Source organism: Lontra canadensis, unplaced genomic scaffold, assembly GCF_010015895.1.
Source record: "Lontra canadensis isolate GAN:19392208 unplaced genomic scaffold, GSC_riverotter_1.0 scaffold5, whole genome shotgun sequence".
Classification (NCBI taxonomy): Eukaryota; Metazoa; Chordata; class Mammalia; order Carnivora; family Mustelidae; genus Lontra; species Lontra canadensis.
Genome location: NW_022630999.1, coordinates 14013162 through 14038380, shown reverse-complemented (window position 1 = coordinate 14038380; position 25219 = coordinate 14013162). Strand labels below are relative to the sequence as shown.

Sequence of the window (25219 nt, the reverse complement as noted above, 5' to 3'; positions counted from 1 at the left end):
GTGCCTATATTCAGTTTCTGGTGGCCATGCGCCTTTTCCCTAGGTACTGAGAGTAGAATACTTGTGTTGGGAGAGTCTTTATGTCTAGATAGTCTAGAAGGTCATGGAGATTTGTCAGAAGTGTTGTCTGTGGTTGGTAAGTGCTACTGCATTCGGTTTTTTTAAATGGGCTTTGGTAGTCAAGTATCAGAACCATCAAATACTTGTGAACTTGGTTTTCTCTCTTTGACTTCATTTGCATTCATTTGTTTTTAATGATTAAAGACTTTGGACTCCCAAGTCTGAAAGATTTGGGTTCCCAAATCCTAGTTCTGTCATGTGCTGACTGTGGTTTCCCCACCTCTACATTGAAGAAAATACTAGTGTAAAGTGGAATGCATCACACTTCCATTTAACTGTCTTAAGGGACTATCCTTCTTGTTGAGATTACACGGTCTCTACAACTTATCTGTTAGGGTTGGAATTGTTTGGAAAGTAGTGGCTTCAACAAGGTAGATACTTGTCTTTCTTCTCAGGTAAGTGTGGAAGTTGTTAGGGCCCTATGATGCTGCTGCTCAGCGTGTGGACTTTAAACTCCTAGTTCAGAGTGCTGCCAGAGCACCTGCCATCACTTCTGCATTCCAGGTTGCAGGGTGGAGACAGTTTGGAGGAGTGTACTTCCCTCTGGAAGATTTCAGACTTTCTGATAATCTCATTGACCAGAACTTGGTCACATTGCCATATATAGTTGCAGAAGAAGCTGGAGGATATATAACTTTTTCACTTAGAAACCAACTTCTCTGTAGCTCTTTTCAGTTATTCTTCACCTAGCTGTATCTCTCTATATCTTTTTTTTTTTTTAATATTTTATTTATCTATTTCACAGAGAGATCACAAGTAGGCTGAGAGGCAGGCAGAGAAGGCTCCCCGCCGAGCAGAGCCCAATGTGGGGCTTGACCCAGGACCCTGGGATCGTGACCTGAGCCGAAGGCATAGGCTTAACCCCCTGAGCCACCCAGGCGCCCTTGTATCTACTTCTTGAGATAACTGAGTTGTTCTTCTCTGCTTTAGTCCTACTTTTAGTCCTACTTTTGGCTTCCTCCTGAATGCAGGCCGCTGCGATTCTTCATGGTCATGAAGTTACTTAATAGCTTTGCTTTTTGTATTCTCTCAGCTTCACTTCCCTCTGCTAACTGCTTCATCTTCTTGGTATTTTTCCATTCATATGTTGGAGAGCAAGAATGATTGGTCTAGCCCAGCTCTCCCTTCTGGGCCACACCATGGTTGTTGGCCAGCTTGTGGATGGACGGCCTTCTAGTTTAATCAGCTGTAGCAAGCTTGGGTGGTGAGCCTTTTTCGTCTGCAGCGGTCTAGAGGCAGAGCGGGCTTTGTAACTTGACAGGCTGCTTAATCCTTGATAAAATCCTGGACAAAAGGAGCTTCCTTTAGTGCAGGCAGTTAGAGGTTAAGTCTTAAAAGGACCGTGTTTCGCGTATTAATATGCATCATAGGTAGTATGTAGACAGTAAGGACCAATAACAGATTGAGAAGCGATTCTTTAAAAATAGGATGTTTAAGGCCTGTACCAGTAGCCCTCGGATGCTTGCCCATCCTGTGATGGTTCATGATTCTACTCGGGTCATGTTCAGCTGGAACTATCTTCTGTACTTCCTTTCACCTAGCTAACTCCTAATCTTTTAGAACTCTGTTAAGGAGGTTTCCCCCTCTAGAAAGTCTTCAGTGGGTTCAGCACTCCCACCATGTCTCCCTAAACCCCTTTGTACATACCTCTCATTATGCTGAACACATTTCTTTCTATTGCCGTTGTCTGTCACGAGTCTTTTAAATCACTCTCCTGCATTAGAATACCACTGATGCCAGGGTTTGGTCTCCTTTATCTTTGTATACGTAAATACGTAATATTTGCCAAGCAATGCCTGTCACGTTAATGATGCTCAGCAAGGTTTTGTTTTGTTTTGTTTTTTAAAGATTTTATTTATTTATTTGACAGAGTGAGTGAGTAGAGGCAGATAGAGTGGCAGGCAGAGGCAGAGGGAGAAGCAGGCTCCCTGCTGAGCAAGGAGCCGGATGGGGACTCGATTCCAGGAGGCTGGGATCATGACCCGAGCCGAAGGCTGCTTAACCAACTGAGCCACCCAGGCAAATCTTGTTTTGTTTTTTTAAACATAGAATGTATTATTTGTTTCAGAGGTACAGGTCTGTGAATCATCAGTCTTACAATTCACAGAGCTCAACATAGGACATACCTCCCCAGTGTCCATCACCCAGGCACCCCATCCCTCCCATCCCCCAACCCCCCAGCAACCCTCAGTTTGCTTCCTGAGATTAAGAGCCTCTTATGGTTTGTCTCCCTCCCTGGTCCCATCTTGTTTCATTTTTTTCCCTCCCTACCCCCCAGGACCTTCGCCAATTCCTCATATCAGAGAGATCGTATGATAATTGTTTTTCTCTGATTGACTTATTTCACTCAGCATAATAAGGGGTTTTTGTTTGTTTGTTTGGATTGAATTTATCCCCACTGCCTCATAAAAAGTGAAGGCGTAAACTCCCCCAAGGCAAGTGGTATTAATTTTTAATCTGGTAAATAAGAAGAGCATTTTATTCCTTCTTGTACTATTAAGTTAGAATTTTCAAAAATTCTAACTTAATAGTATTCTAACTATTAATTCTAACTATTAAGTTAGAATTTTCTTCAATATTGAGCCAAAATCATCTGTGTAGGTCTTACCTGTGACTTTCAGTGCTGTTTGCAGAAGATTGGCCAAAACGTTGCTGTGATGAAACCAATAAACTTTGGTAGGATGATTTATGCGTGTGTTGGATTATTTCTGCTACATGACTTCAATCTCTGAGGTTATTTCTGCTAGATGGCTTTTCAGATCTTTGTGACTGAATTTCACAGAAAGCTCATGCATGGGCTGTGTGTGTGTGTGTGTGTGTGTGTGTCTGTCTGTCTGTCTGTCTGTGTCTGTGTCTGTGTTTAACAGGTGAGGGCAAGGATTTCTTTTTAAATTACTAGGTGAACTCCTGTATCCCATAGCCAGACAGCTGGTGATCCCTTGGGAGGTATAGGTGCTCTTGGGATGATGGTGGCACTTTGACACCGGAAAACAATGTAGAAAATGTCAAGAGGCCAATTTTGTTAGCTTTGCTTTAGGTGCAAATGTTTCTTTCCAGGTTCATGGTCACCCTCTCATGAAGCTATAAAATAGATGCTGAGGAACAAAATCCTCTACGTTTTGTAAACAAAATTATATTTTATAAATAAACACTTAAGACTTTTTTAAAAAAGTTATTTATTTGGGGAAAGTAACCTTTAGAGCATACTGAGGGAGTTGTTAAATAATTCACTGTTAATGTTTTCAGTGCCAACACTCACAGAAGGAAAATACTGTGTTCTGAAGTAAGTGGCATTCCCAGGGCTTTGTTTCTGTCAGTCTGGAGGAATGACTAAAGCATGGTGACTGACATGACCTTTACTGAGGGAGGATTCCACCCACCCAGCACTTTGAGGCTCACATGCACCGTGGAATGCACTAGAACGGGTCTTCTCTGTCCACAGTTCCCCCAAATCTTGCATCTATGCCTCTAGCGCATTTGTTTTGGGATGCTGTCAAGAGAACCTGCTAGATCGTTGCTTTCTTTGGCAAGAGATGAGCCAGGTGTAGGCCTCCTTCGAAGGGCTTCTAACTGCTTTCCCTCCTCCTCTCCTGTTGCCCCAGTTCTGATGTTACTCGTAGTACTCTACAGAGTTGGCCTTGCCTAGATAAACCTCTTAATCTTCCCACACGTAGCATTACAGAGGAGAAAATAAGGAAACATGACCATCTTTACATCAGGATGGGTTGCATAACACATCAGGCTATTGAAATAGCTTTTAGAAGAAGAGAAATGGAGTGTTTTTACACCCTCTGGAACTGAAAATTTGTTATACCTTGAAATTCATTTTGGACTGTTGTAGTAAATAACATTTGCTGACCTCTTGTTGATTTTTTTTTTTTTTCTCCTTTATTTTCATGCTCACCTTTGAAATTTCTTAGGGAAAACAACAGTAAACTGTAAGTAATCCTATTTCAACTTGAGTATTTTTCTTCTGGATTACACATGTTGTTCTAGAGACCTATCTTAACAGATCTTAATTTTGACAGCATCTGTCTTACACTTTTGTCAGACTGCAAAGAGGAGATTGTTCTGAAGGCTATTGTGGAGAACATTTCTTTAGTTCTTAGGCACGTCTGCATGTAGATTTATCGATGCTGATTTAGAGGCTACTGGGTCAGAGTTTATCTAGGGTAGAGCTTCATTCTTTAATTGGAAATAATTACTCATTTTTCATTCTCAGCTGTGTATTATGTCCCACGGGTTTACCATTAAAATGAGTTCTTGCAAATAGAGCATCTGTACAGGGAGAGAATATGAGCTAATCCATTTTAAGTATCTACTGGTTCTTCTACCAAGGCCAGAGGAAGTTTATTATGCTTTCAGCCCTCTTTATCTGACTCCCTCTAATTAGAGGAGAGACGCCATTCACGAGAACCGTAGTGCAGAAGGCTGCTAGAGCTGGATGGTGGTCCTGCTGCTGGGCCAGCGGTGGGATGCCACGTGAAGGCACTGTGTATTGGTAAGGGGAGGAAGGAATGAGATAATAAGGTTAGTTAGAAGAAAATGCAGTTAAGTTCAGGATTTTCAGGGTAATGGCGTTAGCAATCCCAAAACAGTACTTTTACGTTTTGGGAATGTAAAAAAGAAGGAGTGGAAAGTGGGTTTTTTAATAACTAAGCAATGAACATCTCCCTTTTGAAAGGTAAAGCTCTCACAGAGTCCCTCTCTAATGACAAAGTTTAGGACTCCTTTACGGCCCCGGGGACATCTACTTACAAATAGTGCTCAGTAGCAGTTAGGATTAGGAGGCTGAGAGACACAAAACGGGTTTTAAACAAGTTCAGGGTTGGTCTCTGTTCCACGTACTGAGTGTGGAGGGGTTGGTGTGGCAGCTCCACTGTCACGCGTGTCCCCAGGCTCACTCATGCTTGGGCTCCTCTTCATGGGCCTGTCCTTCTCAGGGTGCCCTCCCGCTGAGGAAGTCTCTGGAGCTACAGCCAGTCTCACAGACTACAAGCTGTTTCTGCAGAGTGGAGAAAGCTCGGAAAGGCAGAAGAGCGAGAAGGGTCCCTCTTAGCGTCTGTTCCCTATGTTCGCCCTTTACTTAAATCTTGTTATGGAGAATTGAGTTACAGGACCATCCCTAGCTCAAGGGATGGCTGGACAATAGAATTTTTTATTCCAAGCGACTGAAAATAAGTTAGTTACTTGTCGCTTGGGGGGAAATAACCTTTTCAGCTTACTGAGGGTTGTTAAATCAAAGGTGGAAGGGAAGAATGAATGTGGGACTAGGTGTAGTGAGTATTCTGTCTCCTAGCTGATGGGGGGGCCTATAGCCTTGCCCCGGGGTATTTTCAGTAAGGCTTTTCATTGAAAATAAAGAAACCTAGTAGTGGTGATGATAGCTTAATGAAACATTCCCCGAGACTAAGTCATCAGTCACTTGTCCTGAACCAGTAGCACCAGTGAATGGAACTTTCTCAAAGTTTAGATTAAGAACTTCACCCAACAAATTATCTTCTGAGTTTGATTTTTTTAACCCCCAGTGTTATTTTTTATTTGGATGTTCATGTATACAGCGCCTTTGGCTTCCAATCTTTTCCTTACCAGTATTCCAGAGTTTAATTTCTTAGAGTCAGACTTTTTTGAAGAATCAATCTGGTAGGACTTCTTGACCTTCAGAAGGAATAGATCTTTAAAAGCATTTTGGCTACCATGGGAATCAGGAATCCTGTAGCTCTGCTTCCTTGGCACAATGGATGACAACTGTGACTGAGATTTGTAGTATTATAAATGTTTATGTAGAAGTTCTTTACAATAACCATAAAAACAATGTCAAACTGTACAGAGTTATTTTGACTATCTACCAACTTAATGTGCAGACGTTTCTCCAGTTAAAATCATATTTGTGTTTGGTATGCATGGTTTTGCAAGTGGGCACGAGTTTTAGGAATCTGAACTTGATTTGGGAGAAGTGGTAAATTCTAAAGGGAATACTGCAGTGATACTCGGAGACTGAGAACCTCAGTCTTCTCTAAATGCAGCCCGTTCAAAATGTTCAGTATTTAACTAGGAGGTTTTCATTTCTACAAAGTTACTTTTCCTTTTTTAGGGAGGGCCAGAGAGGGAGGGGGGAAACAATCTCAAGGATGCTCCACACCCAGTCCAGAGCCCTATGTGGGGCCCAGTCTCACAGCCCTGAGAGCACGACCTGAGCCAAGAGTTGGTTGCGTAACTGTCTGAGCCATCCAGGCGCCCCTACGAAGTTACTTTTCCATAAGGACTGTAGACATTTATGGCCCAAGAATTGAACTACATAAATGCTTATAAAACTACTGCTAACAAAGAATTAAAAATTGGATATTGGAGCAGAATTGAAATGAAATCAAGCCATTACAACCAATCCCATTTCTTATATGATACTGAATTGAATTGTTACTGCGATTGAAGACCCTGCTTTCTAGTCCGTGATTAAAGCCCTGTGCCCCACACTCTGTTATTGACAAGGTCTTAGGTGAGCTGGCCTGGAACAAACAGGAGGGAAAAAAATTCTGCCACTTGTTCACAAAGCAGATGTCAGAATACAGCAGATTTTCTTTAAAGAGGGAAGCAAGTCAAGGGGGGAGAAGTCCGTTCCGTGGGACAAACATTTAGTTGTAATTTCTTATTCTTAATCTCGTAGAGAATGTCTGAATGTATCCAGATCTCATTTGCCGTTTGTAGAATTGGCATTCACACGGTAAGCGTTGTGTATTTCTGCAGTACCAAATGTTGTGAAAATATATATGAAGAACTGAGTGTTGGAGAGCACATGGAACCACGGGATTTGCCCTCCACTGCTGGTGGGTGTGTAGATTTCTACACTCACTTTGGAAAACCATAAAGTTGAATGCCAGCATATTCTGTGATACAAGCAAATCTACTCCTAGGTATATGCCTCAGAGAAAATTGTTGTGTAATTATAAGACGACTTATGCAGCGACTGGCCCTAGAAGTATTCATAAAAACACAGTGTTAGGAATGTCTGTTAGTAATGGACTGGATTAATTGTGGAGTTTTAATTTCCTAGTATGCTATACAGACACAGAAATAGATGACCTAAGAAATGTACATGAACTCCAGCTGTACAATTGACAATACATTTTACTCATAATTTTGAATGAAAAAAGACAAGTCACAGGAAAATACATGCAGTTTGATTTCATTTCTACAAAGTTCAGAAATACCAAAACTGAGCAGTGCATTGTTGTAGGACTACATATATAAAGATGCATTATAAAGACACTTAGAATTTTAGAGGTTACCTTTCAGGGCAGTGGTGGTTGTCAGCAATGAGTGAATTTTGCTCTCAGAGGTTACGTTGCAATGGCTGGAGACCTTTTGGTTGCCACAGCTGAGCTGGGGGTGGGTAAGGGGTAGTGGTACTATTGGCATCTAGTGGATGGAGGCCGGGGCTATTACTAAGCGTCCAACCCCACACTGGTTAAGCAGGTAAGGATTATCTGGCTCAACATGCTGATAGTGTTGAGGTTGAGAAACTCTGCCCTAGGAGATTGGAGGGAAGGGGGAAAAAAAAGCCTTAAACGCTTCAGTAATAGTCTCCTTAACTTGAACGGCATGTATGTGGTGTTTGCTTTATAGTCATTCTTTGAACTACATAATTCCTTTATATACTTTATTGTGCATAGGATGTATTTTGCAGCAGAAAAAGAAAATCCCAACCCACTGTAGCATTTTTTTTTTTTTTTCCTCCCCACATCCATCTGTATCAGTTGACTCAAATGCCCTGAGTTAGTTTCTTAATTCAGAAACCTGGAGTGGTATCTGTGTGGAAGAGCATGAAAGGACTTTTCCAGTCTTAAGACTCAGCAACAAAAGTGTTGTCTTCTCCCTTTGAAGGCTTAGGTGGAGGGGTTTCTGAGACCGTGGACAGGAAATACAATGATACTTACTTCTGAAGACCAAATTATTTCCTAAGGAAGGATTTAAAAACTTCATGATTTTGTTTCCCATCGTGTACAAAAGAATCCTTCACAGGTGTGCACACAAGTTTAAGGAACTTGTCAAATGGTTAAAGCAAGAATTCGAGGTAAATGATATGAACACAGGTTGTAGGGTTGAGGGCAGCGAGCCGAGTTTGCGTTTATCCTTGGATCCTCCCCGGTAACTCGTACACTGGCTGGGATGTGGGAAGTGCTCCGTAGCTCTAGGTCCCATTACTTCCATTAAAGTGAGCAGTTTTCAGCCATAAGTTGAATTTAAGAAGAATCAGATTTTTATTTATTTATTTATTTATTTTTAAAGATTTTATTTATTTGACAGACAGAGATCACAGGCAGGCAGAGAGGCAGGCAGAGAGAGAGGAGGAAGCAGGCTCCCCGCTGAGCAGAGAGCCCGATGCCGGGCTCCATCCCAGGGGACCCTGAGATCATGACCTGGGCCGAAGGCAGAGGCTTTAACCCACTGAACCACCCAGCCGCCCCAGATTTTTATTATATTACTTGTTTTAGCTGCTTGTCCCACTGAGTATCTCTTCATGTGTTTTATGTGTTCATTCAGGATGCTGGATTTAATATATAACCTTTACAGGCTCAAAACAAAATTGGGTGGCATTTGTCTGCAATTAGATACATAGGTTATTTGGGAATTAGACATGTTTATTTTATGTAAAGTTACTTTGTGAGCATGACTTTTTTTTTTTTTAATCTTTGGAGAAGCAGATGCTAAATTGGGTTTAGGTATGCAAGAGTAGAGTCAGGGCAATGTCTGTGAAGGATAAGGGGGAGGGAACAGGAGAGAGCCTTAAGACCATGCTGCAGGGTTGACTCCCTTGCATGGAGAATGGGAAGGAGGAAGGACCTTTAGACAGCAGGGAGCTCCTGAGGAAGTTTTAGGGCAGGTGGGGCCTCCCTGAGTGACGCTGCTTGTTGGAGGAGCCCTGGGATGGGCAGGGAAGGCCTGATTCTGGGACCTCTGCATGCCTAGGCATTGGCGGGCAGCGGCCCTGCAGAAGCACAGCCTCCCATGGTGGACACAGAGTTGTGGCAGCTGGAGACTCGCTCATCTGTGCCTCTCTGGACAAAACCTCTGAGCCTGGCCACCCCAGGGATTCCACACAATATGGTATGGACAACTGGTACCTGTGAATCCTGGCACTGTTGATGGCAGGCATTGTTTACTTATTCTGGAATACCTAGTGCTTAGCCTGGTCCACAGACCGAACAGGTGTTCAGCCTCTGCTTATTAATGAAGAATCTGTGGCTGTGAATGAATTCTAAGGCAGATAAAAATTGTCGCATGAAGGAGAGGGCTATGGACTGAGGTATTTCCCTCCCCCATTTCATATGTTAAAGCTCTAATCCTCAACTTGATGGTATTTGGAGATGGGGCCTTTGGGAGATTATTAGGTTTAGATCCAGGCGTGAGGGTGAGGTCTTCATGATGGGATTAGCCCTTCGAAAAGACTGGAGAGTTTGCTCTTTCTGGGCTGTAAGGTGGCTTTCTAAGAGCCAGGAAGAGAGCTCTTGCTAGAACTGGACCATGCTGGCACCCTGATCTTAGACTTATAGCTGAATGAAGGCGTAAAATTTAAGCCACCCATTCTATGGTATTTTGTTATGGCAGCCCAAGCAGACTGAAACAAAGAGGAGGAAAAATCTTGTGGATTGTAAATAATATAAACCTGAAATCTTCTTGGCACCTGTTGGAAATAAAAAGTTCTAAAAAAAAAAAAAAAAGTATGGTTGAGTTTATGGGGTGAGAAATGGTCTTAGGTGACTTTTTATTTCTATGTGTTTATTTCTAACATGAACAAATAGCAGCTGATTAAGCACCCCCCCCAAAAAAAGGGAAAGAAAGGCCAGTTTTGTACATATTAGGAATCCATAATGTGAAATGAGCAAGACCGAAATGGAATATATACAGGAATTACACGCCTAACACTTCCAAGGTACAAATGTGTTGTATACAGTGAATGCATACTGAACCTTAAACATTAAAAACTTGAATAAAAATCGTTACTGAGACGACAAAGGCTATCCTGTGCATGCTATCCACTCTTCTCAAACATTTGGCATAGACAGAGCTTTCTCTAGGAATTGAAAGGAAATGCTTTGAGTGCCCTAAGTCGGGAGACTGAAGAAAATAAATCTTGCAGGCAGGAGACTTAAGCGACAGGTGGAGAAACTGACACTTCCGCAGTGGTTCTAATGGCTACCAAGGCCTAGAACAAGCTGCAACAGTGAAGCAGAAGAACCTTTAGAACCAGAAGTTAAGCTCCTCGTCCTTTGCTGGGTAGCGCAGGAGATAATGTGTGTTCTCCGGAATGTGATGTCCTGATGTATTACAAAGAAGTAACTTAGTTTTTGAAACAAAAGGAGTCCTGTTACATGGATCTAAACTATTTTGGGTATTGAACAACATTCACTGGGCTCTGGTCAGGAGGAAGGAGGGGAAGTAAGTTCAGTCCAGGAGTTTACATTACAATTGTGGGTCTATGATTTTATGAAATCCTGGCAGTGGAAACCCACCATACATGAGAATGTGATTTTGAAATGAATCTTCTGTGGTCACTTGCAGATTAACTCTGGGCAAAAGGGCATATGTTGGGGCATAGTTTAGGACTTCCCTTTGGAATGTCAGTGTGCATGCCCTCCCAGGAAACTGGATCCAGCTCTAGGGACTTCTGAGCTGGGAACAAGAACCATCACACCCACAGCACAGCAGCTGGTGGTGGCCAGAAGCAGTGTGGAGCTGTAGTCTGAGCATGGAGCCACCTTTCTGATGGATGGTGAACCCCTTGGTTCAAAACTGAATGATGAGGCCTGAAGGGAATGAAGTCAGGGCAGTTAATCAGTCCCCCAGGATGGTATTGATTAAAGCACGTGATCCCACTGGCCTGTTGTTGCCTCTCTGGATCCAACACCTGCAGGAACTACAATTCAATCTAGTGATGAATGAGATTTGATCTAAATACCAGTAACATAACATGCATGGTTAGCACTTTTGCTTAGTAATAGAGCTGTAAAAACTCTAGATTTGTCTGACTTCACAGAAAGTGTCAAATGCTATTATTTTACCAGCAGGCATTCATCCTTTAGAACAATAAATTTGTTTAAAAAAAAAAAAAAGGGGGATCCACATTCATCCTGAGAGGAGTTCATTCAGCAGTGGGTAATGGTTATCCTTACTGAGCTAGGACATTTACTTTTACCTGCCAAACTGCTCCCTTGCAACTTCTGTGACTTTTCCCCCCAGTAGGGGACAGGGAGAGCTACCTATGCTAGTACAATAAAATGGGAAAATACTTGTATATTAATAATACTAATACTGAGTATTTTTGTTTAAATCTTATTTAAATTCAAGTTAACATACAGTGTGTTACTAGTTTCAGGGGTAGAGTTTAATGATCCATCAGTTGCATAGAACACCCAGTGCTCATTCCGTCAAGTGCCTTCTTTAATGCCCATCACCCAATTAGCTCCTCCCCCCAAATCTCATATATAAAACTGTTAATTTCCATCTGGCTTTTTAGGCCTGCATAAATGTTCCCCTACACTTCGATTGCATTCTTATAATGTACAGTGCCACATGTAAGGGCCCTGCATTTGTATCCTATTGCTGCTGAAGTAGATGACTACAAATTTGGTGGCTTGAAAGAACATAAATTTTATTATTCTGGAGGTCGGAAGTCTGAAGTAGGTTTCACTGGGCTCAGAACACGATGTTGGCAGGGCTGTGTTCTTTCCTGAGAAAAGCTCCTCATCCTTGGCTTTTTGGGCTTCTGGTGCCTGCCTGTATTCGTTAGCTCAGGGCCCCCTTCCAGTAATGACAGCACTCCAACTCTGCTTCACTTGTCACATATGCTCCTCGGACACTCCTGACCCTCCAGTCTCCCTCTTTGTAAGGATCCTTAGGGATTCAGTTGGGTTCTTGTGGGTCATAATCCAGGCTAACCTTTGACTGAATCAGGAGTCCCATCTGCAGAGGGCCCTTTTGCCACGGAACAGAACATGTGTGCAGGTTTTGGGGACTGGGATGTGCCCCTCCTGTGGGGGAGGGGAAGGAGTGTTCTGCCTCCCACAGGCACCAAAGGGAGAAGTAGAGAGCATTCTGTACAACTGTTGCTCGTTCTTGGAGGGAAAGCGAGTCAACGGTAGGCAAGTCCTGATGCTGGCATTAGGAGGTCCCCATCATGTGTTAACACCAAGGTTAAATACTTGTGGGATGGACTGAAAGTCCCGTATGTGGGCTCTTCAAATACTGGCTCCAGCAACAAACTCAGGAACAGGTTGAATATATGACCAGATGGAGAGGACTGGTGTTGGCACAACAGGTATGGTCTCCTGAAGACTCCAGCCTAAATACATGTTGTAAACTGTGTGGGATGCAGTGATGCATGCGATTATGATAAAGAAATGAGAAGCTCCAGGACTAAATGAGGCACTCCTTCCCTGAAGACACTCTGTGTAATTGTAGATGTTAATGGAACAGAAATGAATGAAGATACTGGCTTGGCTCTTTTAATAAAAAAGTAACCGTGACTTAAACAGCATATTTTTATTTCATGGAAAAATTTAGAGACTTGGACTCCTTCTGGCTTGTTCTTTCATTGCCCAGGTTCTGCTCAGGTGCTGGCTGAAGACAGCTCACTGCTCCTGCATCTTTGTTAGTCTGTGGGAAAGAGAAGCAGAGGACAAGCAGTTCCTTTTATGGGCATGACCTGGGAGTTGCACACATCACTTCCCCTCACCTCCTGAGTATTGGAACTTGAGTCACAGGTCTACATCACTTCAAAGGAGGCTTGGCAATAGGGACTCAAGTAAGGATGGAAGACTCTGGGGATTCTGTTCTTGAAAGGTAGAAGGGAATGGGCATTGGGGGACAATTTGCAGGCTCTTCGTGAGGAAATGAGGTAAGGCAGACTGTTTGATGGCTGGAGTGTAGACCAGTGCAGTATACCTTCAGGAAAGCGTGTAGAACAGTCACTATTGCCTGTAACCATTTTCTCTATATGCATTGAATGAGCACATGGTATGGCAGCGAGAGTGATCTTGTGTTTGTGATGAGTCTAGCTTCTGGTTGGATTGATCATTGATACTTTTTGGGCCAAGATGAATCTCATGTTTCATTTATAAATATCAACATAGGTGTTTTTGTCCAGACACATGCACACATATGGTTAGTGTTATTCCCAGCAATTTTATTTCGGAGGGTGTAAGTGGGGGTTTATATGCTTTAAAACCTAGGAAATGAGGGTTCTGGATTGCTTTCTTCAATACAGTAATATTCTCAAGTAAAGTAAGAATCTCTGGCTAATATTGCTAACTTTCCAGGCAGGAGAATTTAAAGTGTGACTTGTAATGAACTTGTTGAGAGCCACAAATACCCATCTTAAAATCTGTTTATACAGAAAGAGTTACACCATGGAATGTGTGAGATGGACAGGACTGCCTTTAAAAAAATTTTTTTTTAAAACATCTTTTGCAGTTGGAGCCCAGATAAGAGCAAGATAAAATCTGTTTGGTTTAGGTGTTCTAATTTGGGGAATGAAGAATGCATTTTTCCCCCCTCTCAAGATAGAGACTGGTCTGCCGCAGACCTGAAAGACTGACCTGTCTCAGGCTGACTCGGTTGAAGTTAAGTGATCCTTCCCATTAAGTCCCACCTAGACTGAACGCATCTTTCCTCCCCTAAAACCGCCCAAGACCTGTGCTTCCTTCCTCGGTGACCAGCAGAACAGCCCATCCCGTTGCCTTTCCAGGGACTGTTCTGCATCAGGTCCACACTTCTGTGCTTCCTCCGATCGTCTCAGATTCCGACCTTGTCTCTCCGCTGCTGTTCCCTGGCTTCTAGCCCCACTGCTGGAAAACCCTAGCAGCCGCCCCCGAGCTGGGCTTCCCTTTCCAATCTTGCCCCCTCTCAATCCATTTCTCCACTCTGCAGCAGCATAGTCTGTGAAATGCAGGTGTGCTTATGCTAGAAACTTCTCGGTAGTCTGCGTTGTTCCTGAAGTCAAAGCCCAGAATCTTTAACCTAGTTTCGAAGGGGCCCTGCATGAGCCGGCCCTGCTGTCTGCGTGGGCTTCTCTCTGCCTCTCTTCTGCCTCCAGCATTCTGGATCTGGGGCATAGTCCTCTACGCTCAGCTGCTGGTCTGTTCTTTTTAACTTCCAGCACTCTTCACACGCTCTCCTCTCATCCTGGAATGACCTGCTGTCTGTCACCTCTTCTGGGAAGCCCTATATGACCTCAGCACCTGGATTAATAGCTCTTTCTAGGTCTTCCCTTTCTTTGTACTCCAGAGGCTTTCACCAGCCAAGGTGCTTGTATCACACTGTCTTTGAATTGCTGCTACTTTTTCTCTAGCTGTAAGCTCAGTGAGGACAGTGCCCATGTCCCAGTTTCTCTGTTCCCTACCGCCCCCCCACCCCCCCAGCATCTGATGGCGCTTTACCGTCCTTACCACCACTGACATTTACTGAACACTAGGTGTGTCAAGGCCCTAACTCCTTTGACTTCACAATCTGGTGAAGAAGGTACGGTTATCCTTATAGTTGCAGAAATTGGGGCACGGTGTGGTTAAAAGTTTTTTTTCCATTTGGTGGAGACGGGATATGGAGCTAGAGTGGAGTTGATTTATGCTGAGTCCTAAACCCTGAGTTCTCACACTTTACTACTTTCCAGATAGCAGATATTCCATGAGTTTGTTGAATTTAATCTAAGAAAGTTTGTCAGCATTTAAAAAAAAAATCAGTGACATTTTTTAAAAGACCAGGCTAGTTATTTTGCATAATGTCTTTTAGATCTGTAATTGTTTCTTTGTGATTAGATTCACGTTAAACATTTCCGGTAGGACCTGAGGTGTATGCTCTGTGTAGCTCATCAGGATACCTGTTTCCATTTTCTCCTCCTTGATGACTGGTATTAAGTTCATGATTACCCCAAATTTAGACTGCATCCTGTTTAGAGCCTATAGTATCTTTTATACGCATAATGCATGATCTGTATCTTTGGATGATAATTTTGTAGCATATTTTGAGGTCAAGTAAGGGACTAAGTTCATAATGGCTTGCTCAAGTTTTGGAAAGAATATCTAGATGGGATCTTAGTATTTCCCCTTGCTTGGGTTTAATAATGCTTCATTATTACGGTGTTAACATACAATGCATTGTATCCTGGGTGGTTCTTTCCAGTTGAAGGAGTTAAGAGTTCAGCTTTCCTGTTTGTTCCATTTCACTGTAGATGGTCCTTTTCAGCTAGCTGCCTTTCAAGACTTGGTGTGAAGTAATGGTTGTAACTGCAAGTATATTATCAGTGGCAGAGAGGCAATTCTAATTATATATTCTGTATTAACTAAATTTACGTGTGAAGTAGAACCATTCTCATCTCCTGTAGGTATCTTAACTTTTAAAAACAAAGGCGATGAGAAGTGGGCTAGTTACAGTATGAGGGTCATGATTTACAAAGGGCCTTTGTGACATTTCTTTCGGTAATTATCAACTCTAGCTGTGTGGTTGGGTGGAGAGGCTCTTTTCTTGATAAGAAACATTTAGAGTCACTGAACTTGGGAACTGAAAATGTTTTTCATTTTCCAAATTAAATGACATGGTGACCCTTAACAAAACTGTATCTACTTGATGGAAATTTCCACCCTCAGAGAGTGCATTTTTATGTTGTCTCTTTTCATGCGTGGTTGACTTCATTATCTTGAGCAAGGTTTAGTGGTTAGTCCTCAGGACTAGTACTTTTCTCTTTATAAGGGGAGTAACTCGTTTTTGTCAATGATTAAAAATTACTTGAGAATGCGGTCACTATCCAGGATATGCTTTACCCACATTCATAACTTGGGGACGAAATGGTGCTTTAGACTTCTTAAGCAGTGCCAATAGATGAATATCGTGCCTATAAAGGAGAACATAACTGACAGCCCAGTGACTGGCCTTTGCTTTGTAGAACTCAAATTTACTTAAACACAGGCTTAAATAATACAGAAAGTGAATCTGAACAAAAGGCTTTTCTCTGCGGGTAGCATTCTGGAGAGTCCGTCTGTGTCCTCTGTTGTTCCTGGCGGTTTAGCTAGGCTCTGGCATGCAGCAGGTGCTCAATCACTGTTCCTGACCGGGTGGGTATGCAGTTGTTTGGGCTGGGGAAACGGAGTGCCTTGCCCAGACTCCAGCAGCCTCAGGCAGTTCTGCCAGGGGTGCTGGGCTCAGGTGTCACAGATCGTGCACTTGCACTTGGAAGGTCCGTGAAGGCAGGGAGTGCTGCTTGTTCCGCTCACTGCGGCGTCTGCAGGATCTGGATAAGTGTCCGGCACGCTGTAGTTGCTTCGTAAATATTTGTGGAATGAAGGACTAGAGCTCCGGTAGGTGTGTTGAAACTGGTATATATCTGCCCTTGAGATACAGAAGACTTTCCAGGAGTTCTTTGGGCCTGATATGACTAAGGAAATCAGTGTCCCATCTGTGTAGACTCATTTCACAGTTACCCAGCTTTTCCAGTTAGGAGGGAAAGTCACTGCTTTCACTTTTCAAGTTTATCACGGTGCATTAGCCTTGGGTAAAAAAAAACCTTCCAGGGCACGAAATGAAGGAAAAACTGAAAACTTTGTCAGTGTTGAGGAAGCGAATGACTCTGATGTGGCCCGATCAATTATTTTCAGTTCTTTGCTTTCAACAGAATTGAAGGCAAACTCAGTTTGTCAACTGATCATTAAAAATAACATTGATAAGTCATGATATGATATGTCCTATAATGAAAAGGAAGTTGAAAGAACTGAGTGATCCCACTATAGCAAAGATTCCTATTCCCATCTATTTATAAGAGCAAGTTTCTCAGGGCTTATGTCTAAATAAGAAAGTAAGAAAGTGCAGAAATAGAATTGATACTGAACCATATCTCATTCTAGTGATAAGAATCATCCATGCTCTGTAAAAAAAAATGAAATAAAATATAGCTTATCTATCTTGTTAAGAGATCTATTTCCAGAAAGTTGTTTTCTATTACAATGGGCTTACCAGCCTTTATTACATATTTGTTTTGACCAATTGTAGACTGGTTGTAATTTTATGACTCAATTCATAAGAAAATTTTTTAAAAACATTTAAAACCTGTGTCACAGGAAATTAACATATGAATTTATACACAATTCATTTGCAGGGAGGCAGAGTAGAGTAGTAGAATAGTATTTGTGTTTTTTTTTTAAGATTTTATTTAACAGAGAGATCATGGATGGCATGTAGGTAGAGTAGGCAGAGAGGCAGGCAGAGAGAGAGGAGGAAGCAGACTCCCCACCGAGCAGAGAGCCTGATGTGGGGCTGGATCCCAGGACCCTGAGACTATGACCTAAGTTGAAGGCAGAGGTTCAACCCACTGAGCCACCCAGGCTCCCCTAGAGTAGAGGTTTTCAAGCATAACAACATATTAAGATTAAAATTATGTTGAGGACATGGAAAAGATAGGAATTCAAGAAAAGAATAAAAATGGTGTAAGGCTGAAAAGGAGGATGTTCTTTTGTTTTTGTTTTTTCCCCCAACTGATGCTTTTTATTCACATAAGGCATCAACCGTTTTATTCATAAATATGGATATTTACAAGTTAGAGTTTGAACATGACTTGCCAGTTAGTGGCCAGGAGAAATGAGTGGATGATGTGCCTTCCCCTGTGATAGGAAACACCTGGAAGTTGGGGAGCAAAGACGATCATGGCTTTAGGTGTGAGGTGGAGGTCCCATGTGGAAATACACTCTTAGAGTCTAAAGACAATGTTAGAATTGCAGGTTTGTAAGGAAAGGGGCTCTGTTTGGTTCACTGCACTACTCCTGGTGCTCAGAACATTGCCTGACCCTGAGTAAGCATTCATTCATTTGTCGGATAGATGGATATAATTTTGGAAGTCTTCCAAATAGAATTGCTGTTTTACTCTTTGGCCCCATTGGTTCATTAGGCGCGTTCCTTCAGTTTCCTGTTTCCTTTCTCCATGGGGCCGTAGGGTTATGGACAATGGGCTAGGAAGCATATGTCCATGCATTTGCCTTATATATACTCCATGACCCAAATGCTGCCTTTTCCCTTTTAATTCTTATCTCTTACCATTGTGATTCTTTTTTGCTGTTTGTGCTGTGGAGGTAGAAAAATCTTCAAACAAAATTGCTTCATTGTATTTAAAATACAAAAAAGTCTGTGGGGTTTTTTTTTGTGTGTTTTTTGTTTAGTTTTGTTTTGTTTTTGTTTTTTTTTTTTTAAATTCACAGTGACTGAGATGGGTTAGCCAGGACATTTGACCTGCCATTCTTCAGCTTTATTTGGTATAAGTTCAAAATGCAAATGATGATAGTATGATGATGCAAATAACAACAGAAGTGCTCATTTTTTTTTTTTGCAATTTTTTTTAAATGCAAAATTCATTTCAGCCTATGATTAATGTTAAAAAACAAAACAAAACAAAAAAAGGGCTATGCTCTTGACCCTGTAATCTCTGCTTTACTGTTTCCCCAACCATCAAGAGCAGTGACTGGAAAACTTGCTATATTGTTATCCTGCTTTCCCATTCCATCCACATGATTTCAACCTGGATGAGAAGATAAGCCAGAAGTTTTATTGCCCATTGGCCCCATGAATGCCCATTATGTTGCTGAATGTTACTGGTTGCCAGGGCCTGGCAAAAGGAATTGAAGTGCCTGCCTGTTCATTTCACTGAATTTCATCATGTCATTTTCTGTCTAAACTTCTAATTTGAAGAGAACACAAACTGAATTTTTATGTATGGGGGGTGGGGGAGAGTAAGCTAATGTAGGAATTTAGATAAAACTTTTAACAGATTTAGAAGTGAAAAAATGTTCATTTTCATGATCGCATGAAGAGCTCATGAAGGGGCTGTCAGCTCTGCTTGGCAGGAAAGAAAAGTCAGTATACCTTACCATTTGTTAGAGACAGGAAAAAAAAAGTTGTCTGCTGGGTTTAGTTTGTTCTTCCCATGACTGCCAACTAAAGATATAGGATATGACATAGGAATATAGTTATGAAGGGGGGAAAATAGATAATTGGAGTTTGGTCATTTTTTTAGGGAAGAGGAATTTCTCAGCACGAGGTCCTCAGTTGTCTAAAAATTCCATAAAGGCAGGCAGATTTGTGGAATGCCAAGGAAGGTTCTGATTCAGGTCCTGCCATTTAGTCAAATGATTTGGGCAAGATATTTTATAATTTGGGCCTTGTTCTTGTCTGAAAATGAGTTTGAATGAAATTCTCACTGGATTCACCCCCAGTTCTGCTTCTAGTGAGTCTAGCTTTGGCTATAAAGCAGCATTTAAACTAGAGGTTTTAGGTGGTGCCTTGAATCTTAGGAAAAAAGTTGTTGAAGAGAAGCAGGAATATCCATTAGAATTTAGGACTTTGCATGGGAGATGTTTTATGTATGTTGTATATTCATTTCAGTACTTAATCTACTGACTTAAGTGATTTTGGGGGAGGCCTTGTATTGGAAACATGTATTACCCCAGATTAACCTGAAACATTAAGAATTTATTAAACTATCCTCTGAGACACATGAATGTGAAACTCCCATTTTGATAGGAACCTGATTTACTGGAGTCTGTTGGAGGTTTTGCTTGTTCATTCCTAGGTGGTAAGAGCAAAAGACCTCCTCCAGCCCCAGCTCCCTCCAGAAGAGGGTGTGTGTGTGTGTGTGTGTGTGTGTAAAAGAGAGAGAGAGAGAGAGAGAGAGAGAGAGATTGATTCAGCTCTGTAGCTTGTATAACAGGTAGGTATAGAATAATTCACCTACCTGTCCTGAACCTCAAGTTTCTGCTCTATGCAAGAGAACTAGACTAGACTAGATAGCCTCTAAGGATATTTTCAGTGCATGTGCTGTATGATTAAAAAGGTAATAAAAATCAGGCTTCTGAAGCTCTCTGGCTTTATTGCCAATTTCAGTCCCAACATTTCTATAGTCAGCAAATGCCCAGTTCAGTTTGAAAAATACCTACTGAGTATCTGTGTCAAAGTGCTATGCTCTAGAGGTAAGAGAACATCCTGACCATGGAGGGATCTATTGATGATTCTAGAAGGCCTTTCTGAGTTGGCTTAATAAATTGGAGCACGGTAAGATGTTTTATCAAAGATCTACCTCGTTAAGTCATACGGTCCAAAATTGTGAAGCATAAATTCCAAGCATTAAAAACAAAATGAAGTCTGTTAATGGGTGTGGTTGGCAAGGAAGAAAGTGTTCCTTCCTGTAGGGTATCGTGGTCCAGGCAGTTTCCCACAAGGTGGATATGGCTGGCAGGGCTGTGCTGTTAATGACCCAGTTAGACAGGCTTGCTCCTGTCAGGTCTGTAAGGAAGTCATGTTGGAGTTACCTTCTGATGTGGGAAACACTGTTCCTCTGTAGACCCTTGCTCCTTGCAAATGAGAATAGGAATTGCTTCTTGTGGGCTGTCTCCCTTCAGGAGATGAGATCAGAAGCAGAGGAAGCTTGTTTCTGTGGCTCATACTGCTAAGGCCTATCCAGAGAAACATGGGGCTTACTCGTTAACTAGGCTACATTCTAAATTCTGAGCTTGAGTAGCTTGGTGTGGGAGTGGATGGTGTCATGAGTCGATGACGCAGATTGGGACTACAGTGAAAAGTCTTGATTCTATGACTTTGGGCACATTTCCTTCTCCCTCCTGATCCTGGGCATCATCTGTAGAACAAAGGGTTTGGACTATGACTTCGGAAAGTTTCTTCTAGCTCTGTGATCAATGACCCCAAGTCAGTTTGACACCAACCTGAGTTTCATCCTGTTTAGATAATTCTCCCCTGTAAGACAGGAAAGGATAAGCTGTGCATTTTGTAAAGAATGTTCTCAAATAAGGGTTTGAAATCGGAAGGCTTTTTATTTCTAAAGTAGTATATCAGCTTAACCAGAGCCCTATGTTCTCTTGGTGTTAGTGTCTACTTCAGGCGGGCATTGCGGTCTTTGAGTTGGGTTAGTATGAGTGGGACCTCTAGGACTTGTTGAGTTTTACTTAGTTTCTGGGGTACCAAAGGTCAGAGACCAGACTCAGAAGCAGCAGGCAGCAGATCAGTGTCTCAAAAGATGTGTTTGCCCTACAGAGTCCATGATGACCTCTGGAATCATGACTTTCTTGTTCTGTAGCGCCTCCTTCTCCCACCTCCTCTTGGCTCAGGGGGCTCCAGGGAGTTCTGTGGGCCTGCCGTCCTGATGTTTTTTTAGCAGCTCTGGCTTCACACAGACTCTTAGGGAGAACCTGGGCTTTCCCTCCCAAACCCCTCTCCCTCCATCCCGCTTCTGATCTGGGCGGCTTCCATTGTCCCTGATCCTCTTGAGCTGCCTTGGGAACTTTGGCTCAAAACAGAGCTCGGGTACCCTGGGAAGTATATATGTTCTGGAGCTATTCTAGGGACAGTGAGGGAATTATTTCTGGATTTAGGTTCGGCTTATGATCCAGAACTGGCAAGAAGAGAAGATAGATGCTCTTAGTGTATAGCTCATCAAGGATTGGTAATTGTTTCTTTCTCAACACCGCAGTTTTCTCTTTAATTATCAACTGCTTCAGATCCTTTTTTATTTTCTTTTTAAATGGGGCTAATTGGAAATAGTACACGAATAAATAAAGACCCACTATCCTTCTGTGAGCCTCCATCTGTAGTAAGCGGGTGGGTTGATTTCTGATGTGCTTTAAGTACCAGCAGCCTGTGGTTCTGATGGTCTAGCTGACTTAGCTGGTATCTACAAACAGTTCCCCTATCTCCACTTAAGTATGTTTTGCAAATACAAGGTGTTATTGTTATGGCAGCAAATAATGTAAGTCAGTACTCCTGTGTTTATATATATGGCTCTGAAAGGAAACCAACAAGAGAGAAGAAACCAGTAATTGTGGTTAGAAAACAAGTACCTATCCCGGTTTTCCTGGAGGTGCTTTCTTTGTGTGGGCTTACAAAGGAGTCAGGTTTTTCCCAACAGGAAACCAGTAGCCTTTTCTCTGACAAGCAACCAGAAACTTGGGTTATTTCTTACCAAAAAATATTTAATTTCAGAAATAATACATGATGATAAAAATGCATCAGACAACTTAGGTGCTTCTTTATGTTGAACTTGGTTCCATGTGTTCACAGGCCCTGACTCATAGCCCCTTAGACCCAAAGCCTGGAAGCATGGTTTTTTTTTCCAGAAAGGAATCTCTAGCAGAGAGGGATTTGGCCCAGTTGATCTTTCCAGCAGCACAGGCCACAAGTGAGGTGTTCACCAGCCAATGGCAGAGTCCCTCTTGGGTGAAGTGTTGCTTCTGGATCTGTCTGCTGGGGTGGCATTGTCCTAGTGGAGGGTATGGGCAGGATAGGCGGTAATTCATTTCTAATATAAACATATATGATTATTTCCTTAAAGTAAGTTCCCAGGTGTGACATTGAGTCTAAAGTATATCATTTTAAGTTGTGTTTTTTTTTTTTTTTCTCCCCAATATGTATTATTAGTATCCTTCCTACTTTCTACTTCTGCTAGCTAGGTGTGAGAGTGACTACCCTCTTGTATACCTCATCTCAACTCTGGATATAAAGCGAAACAAAACCTTTACCACTTAAAGTAGTATCAGTATCATGTTGATTTTATATAGTTTTTGAGTTAGTAGGGATTTTTATTTTGCCTCTTTTTACTAGTGATTTTTTTTCATGTTTATAGAGTGATTTGTGTGTTTTAAATTCTTCCCCTTTGTTTCTGTTACATTCTTTTTTAATGTCTGTGGAAAGATAAACTGAAGCATATTAAGATTTGAGTTTATTTGAGCAAAAATCAATTTGAATCAGGAAGCACCAAAGATGTTTAGGGAGAAGGGGAGGAAGCAAAGCAAGAAATTATCTGATAGGCTACAGCTTAAGTAGTTGCATTATTTGGGAAAGCCTAGTTGGTGGTTTGGGATAGGTTGACCTTAGGTTTTTGATTTCTTAACCTTGAAGCATTTCAGGTTCAGGTTTTGGGCTGCTAAGGCATTAAAGCCACCTTCATCTAATGGCCTTGTTTAATTAGTTTAACACTTCTCTTCCTAGCCATTCTAAGAAAGAGTAAGTACAAGAATAAGAAATGATTTGTATTAGTTTGGGAAATTATGTAAAGTAATTCTGTACGTGCCTATATCCATAGCCAGCCTTTCCTGGGAACATAAATTCCTAGAAGTGAAGAATTCAGGTAGTGAAATCAAGGTTACAAGGTCATGGCCTTAACTGGCTCAAGGTCACATTTGCTTTTCTCTCCAGACAATGACTCTAAACTGACAGGATAGAAATACAGGTGGATCACAATAGGGCAGGGTGGGAGTGGGGGTGACGATTTTTGAAAGGCCTGCAAGGAGCTGGGAAGACTGGAAAGCAACTGAGCATTGCTGGTGTCCAAAATAGAAGAGCACAGTGTGCTCTAATGCAAAGCAACCTGTACTGTTGTGATTTGCAAATGGTAACTTCCTATTACATTTTGTATCAACAGTTTTAAGCTGCCCCCCCACCCCCATCTTTTCCAGATAAGGAAAGCAAGGCCAGGAAGGCCAGTAACTGAAGGGCATAGAGGTTCTCATGTCTCGATCTTCAGGAAAAAAACATTTTACTAAGTGCCTACTGTAAGGGAGGGAGAAATGTCCTTGTTTCCTCCACCTGGGGTTCTTCTAGCTGGTTTAGGAATTAAAATGACATGAGACAGATCAATAGGAGAAAAACAGAAACGCTTTATTTGTGTACTGACGCCCATTAATGAAACAGATCCAAAGAAATGACCAAGGCAGGCAGTTTTATAAATTTTAGATAGAGACAAATTTGTGAGCAATTGACAGGATAAAGAGAACAAGTGTCGGGAGCTTTAACATCAGTAAGGCCTTCTGAGCAGGATTTAGGCTGAGGTAATAGATTAGGAGAACAGTGTGTGCGCACACGAGGTTTGTGTCTTTAGCTTTTTTGTTTGTTTTTTTTTATTCTTACAGCTTTCTTTACTAAAGTCCCTATCTCTGGTGATAAGGATGTCTTTTTTCTTCTCTGCTCCGGGAGGGTGTTTTTCATCAGGGAGATTGGTTTCCTGCTCTCAGAGGGACAGAGGGAGGGTCTGACTGTCCTTGTATTGGTTTCCCAAGGAACTATGATTCAAAATAAATATGCCATTGTAGTACATTTTGGGGTGGCTTGCCTTGGGCCCCTACACTATGTGCCAAACACCAGGCTAGGAACTGGGGGTCAGTAATATTTTGCAGGGATCCTTTATGTAAAAGTTATCATGAGGGCCTTTGTGATCTGGAACCATTGAACCCAAGGAAGCTATTTCTTTACTCCTGTTAAGTCCTTTTATGACTTAAGTATTCAGATTACCTAAAAAAAGTAAATACAGACCCCCAACTATTGTTCTAATTGGTCTTCAAATTTTAGTGGTAGTGGGTCCCCAGAAGTTACGACATTCTTTCTGGGGCACCCCAAAATGTTGAAAGCCTAAGCTTCAGATAATTGTTAAATCAGATTCATTATATAATAGCGGCTTGTGTAGGCAAGCTATATTGCAAGTACCCAAGGTTAAAATGTGAGCACATCTTGAAATTGAGAACGGTCTTGTTAACTACCCTGCCCCCCTTTGGCAAAGGCTCTTTGTTTTCTGGTTTTGGGTAGTGGAACAGCTTCTATTGAAGAAACAGCATATCAGTGCTCCGTGAGAACAGTTTGACAATCCCTAGTTTAATCCACAGGAGCCTTTTTTTTAAAAAAAAAAAAAATAGAAACTTCATTTGTGATAATCCCAGTTTTTCTGACTGTATTTGTCACCTCCGCCTCCATCTCCCAACTTGTTGATCTTGAAAGATGGCTGAGATTTGGGAAATTCTTTTACCTTGGAAGACTGCGATAATTTCTGTGGGGGTTTAACCTTACACAGTTGCTTATGTCATTTTAAATAAACCAAACCTCTCCCTCAGTTATACAGTTAACCATAAATTTAAAATTAACCTACTTCACTTTTCTCTGTGGCTTGGCAAAGCATCCGCTTTATTGAGTTGAATGATCTTATATTTTCATTCTGCGAAGCTTTAATCAGGTCTTCAACCTTCTAGCCACCCCCCCCCCCCCCCCCCCCCCCCCCCCCCCCCCCCCCCCCCCC

General features: G+C 41.9%; 1 protein-coding gene across 2 annotated transcripts in view; it reads left to right on the top strand.

The window, feature by feature from the left end:
* The window catches only part of ARL15 (ADP ribosylation factor like GTPase 15), a 397345-nt gene that overhangs the window by 24590 nt on the left and 347536 nt on the right, over window positions 1-25219 (top strand). Inside the window, exon 2 of one of the 2 annotated variants that reach the window (XM_032851464.1) lies at window positions 6785-6841. The exons of the other annotated variant lie outside the window; for it this stretch is intronic. Coding sequence (XP_032707355.1) covers window positions 6785-6841 — 57 coding nt within the window. The remainder of the gene's footprint in view (window positions 1-6784; window positions 6842-25219) is intronic. 2 annotated transcript variants of the gene reach the window in all.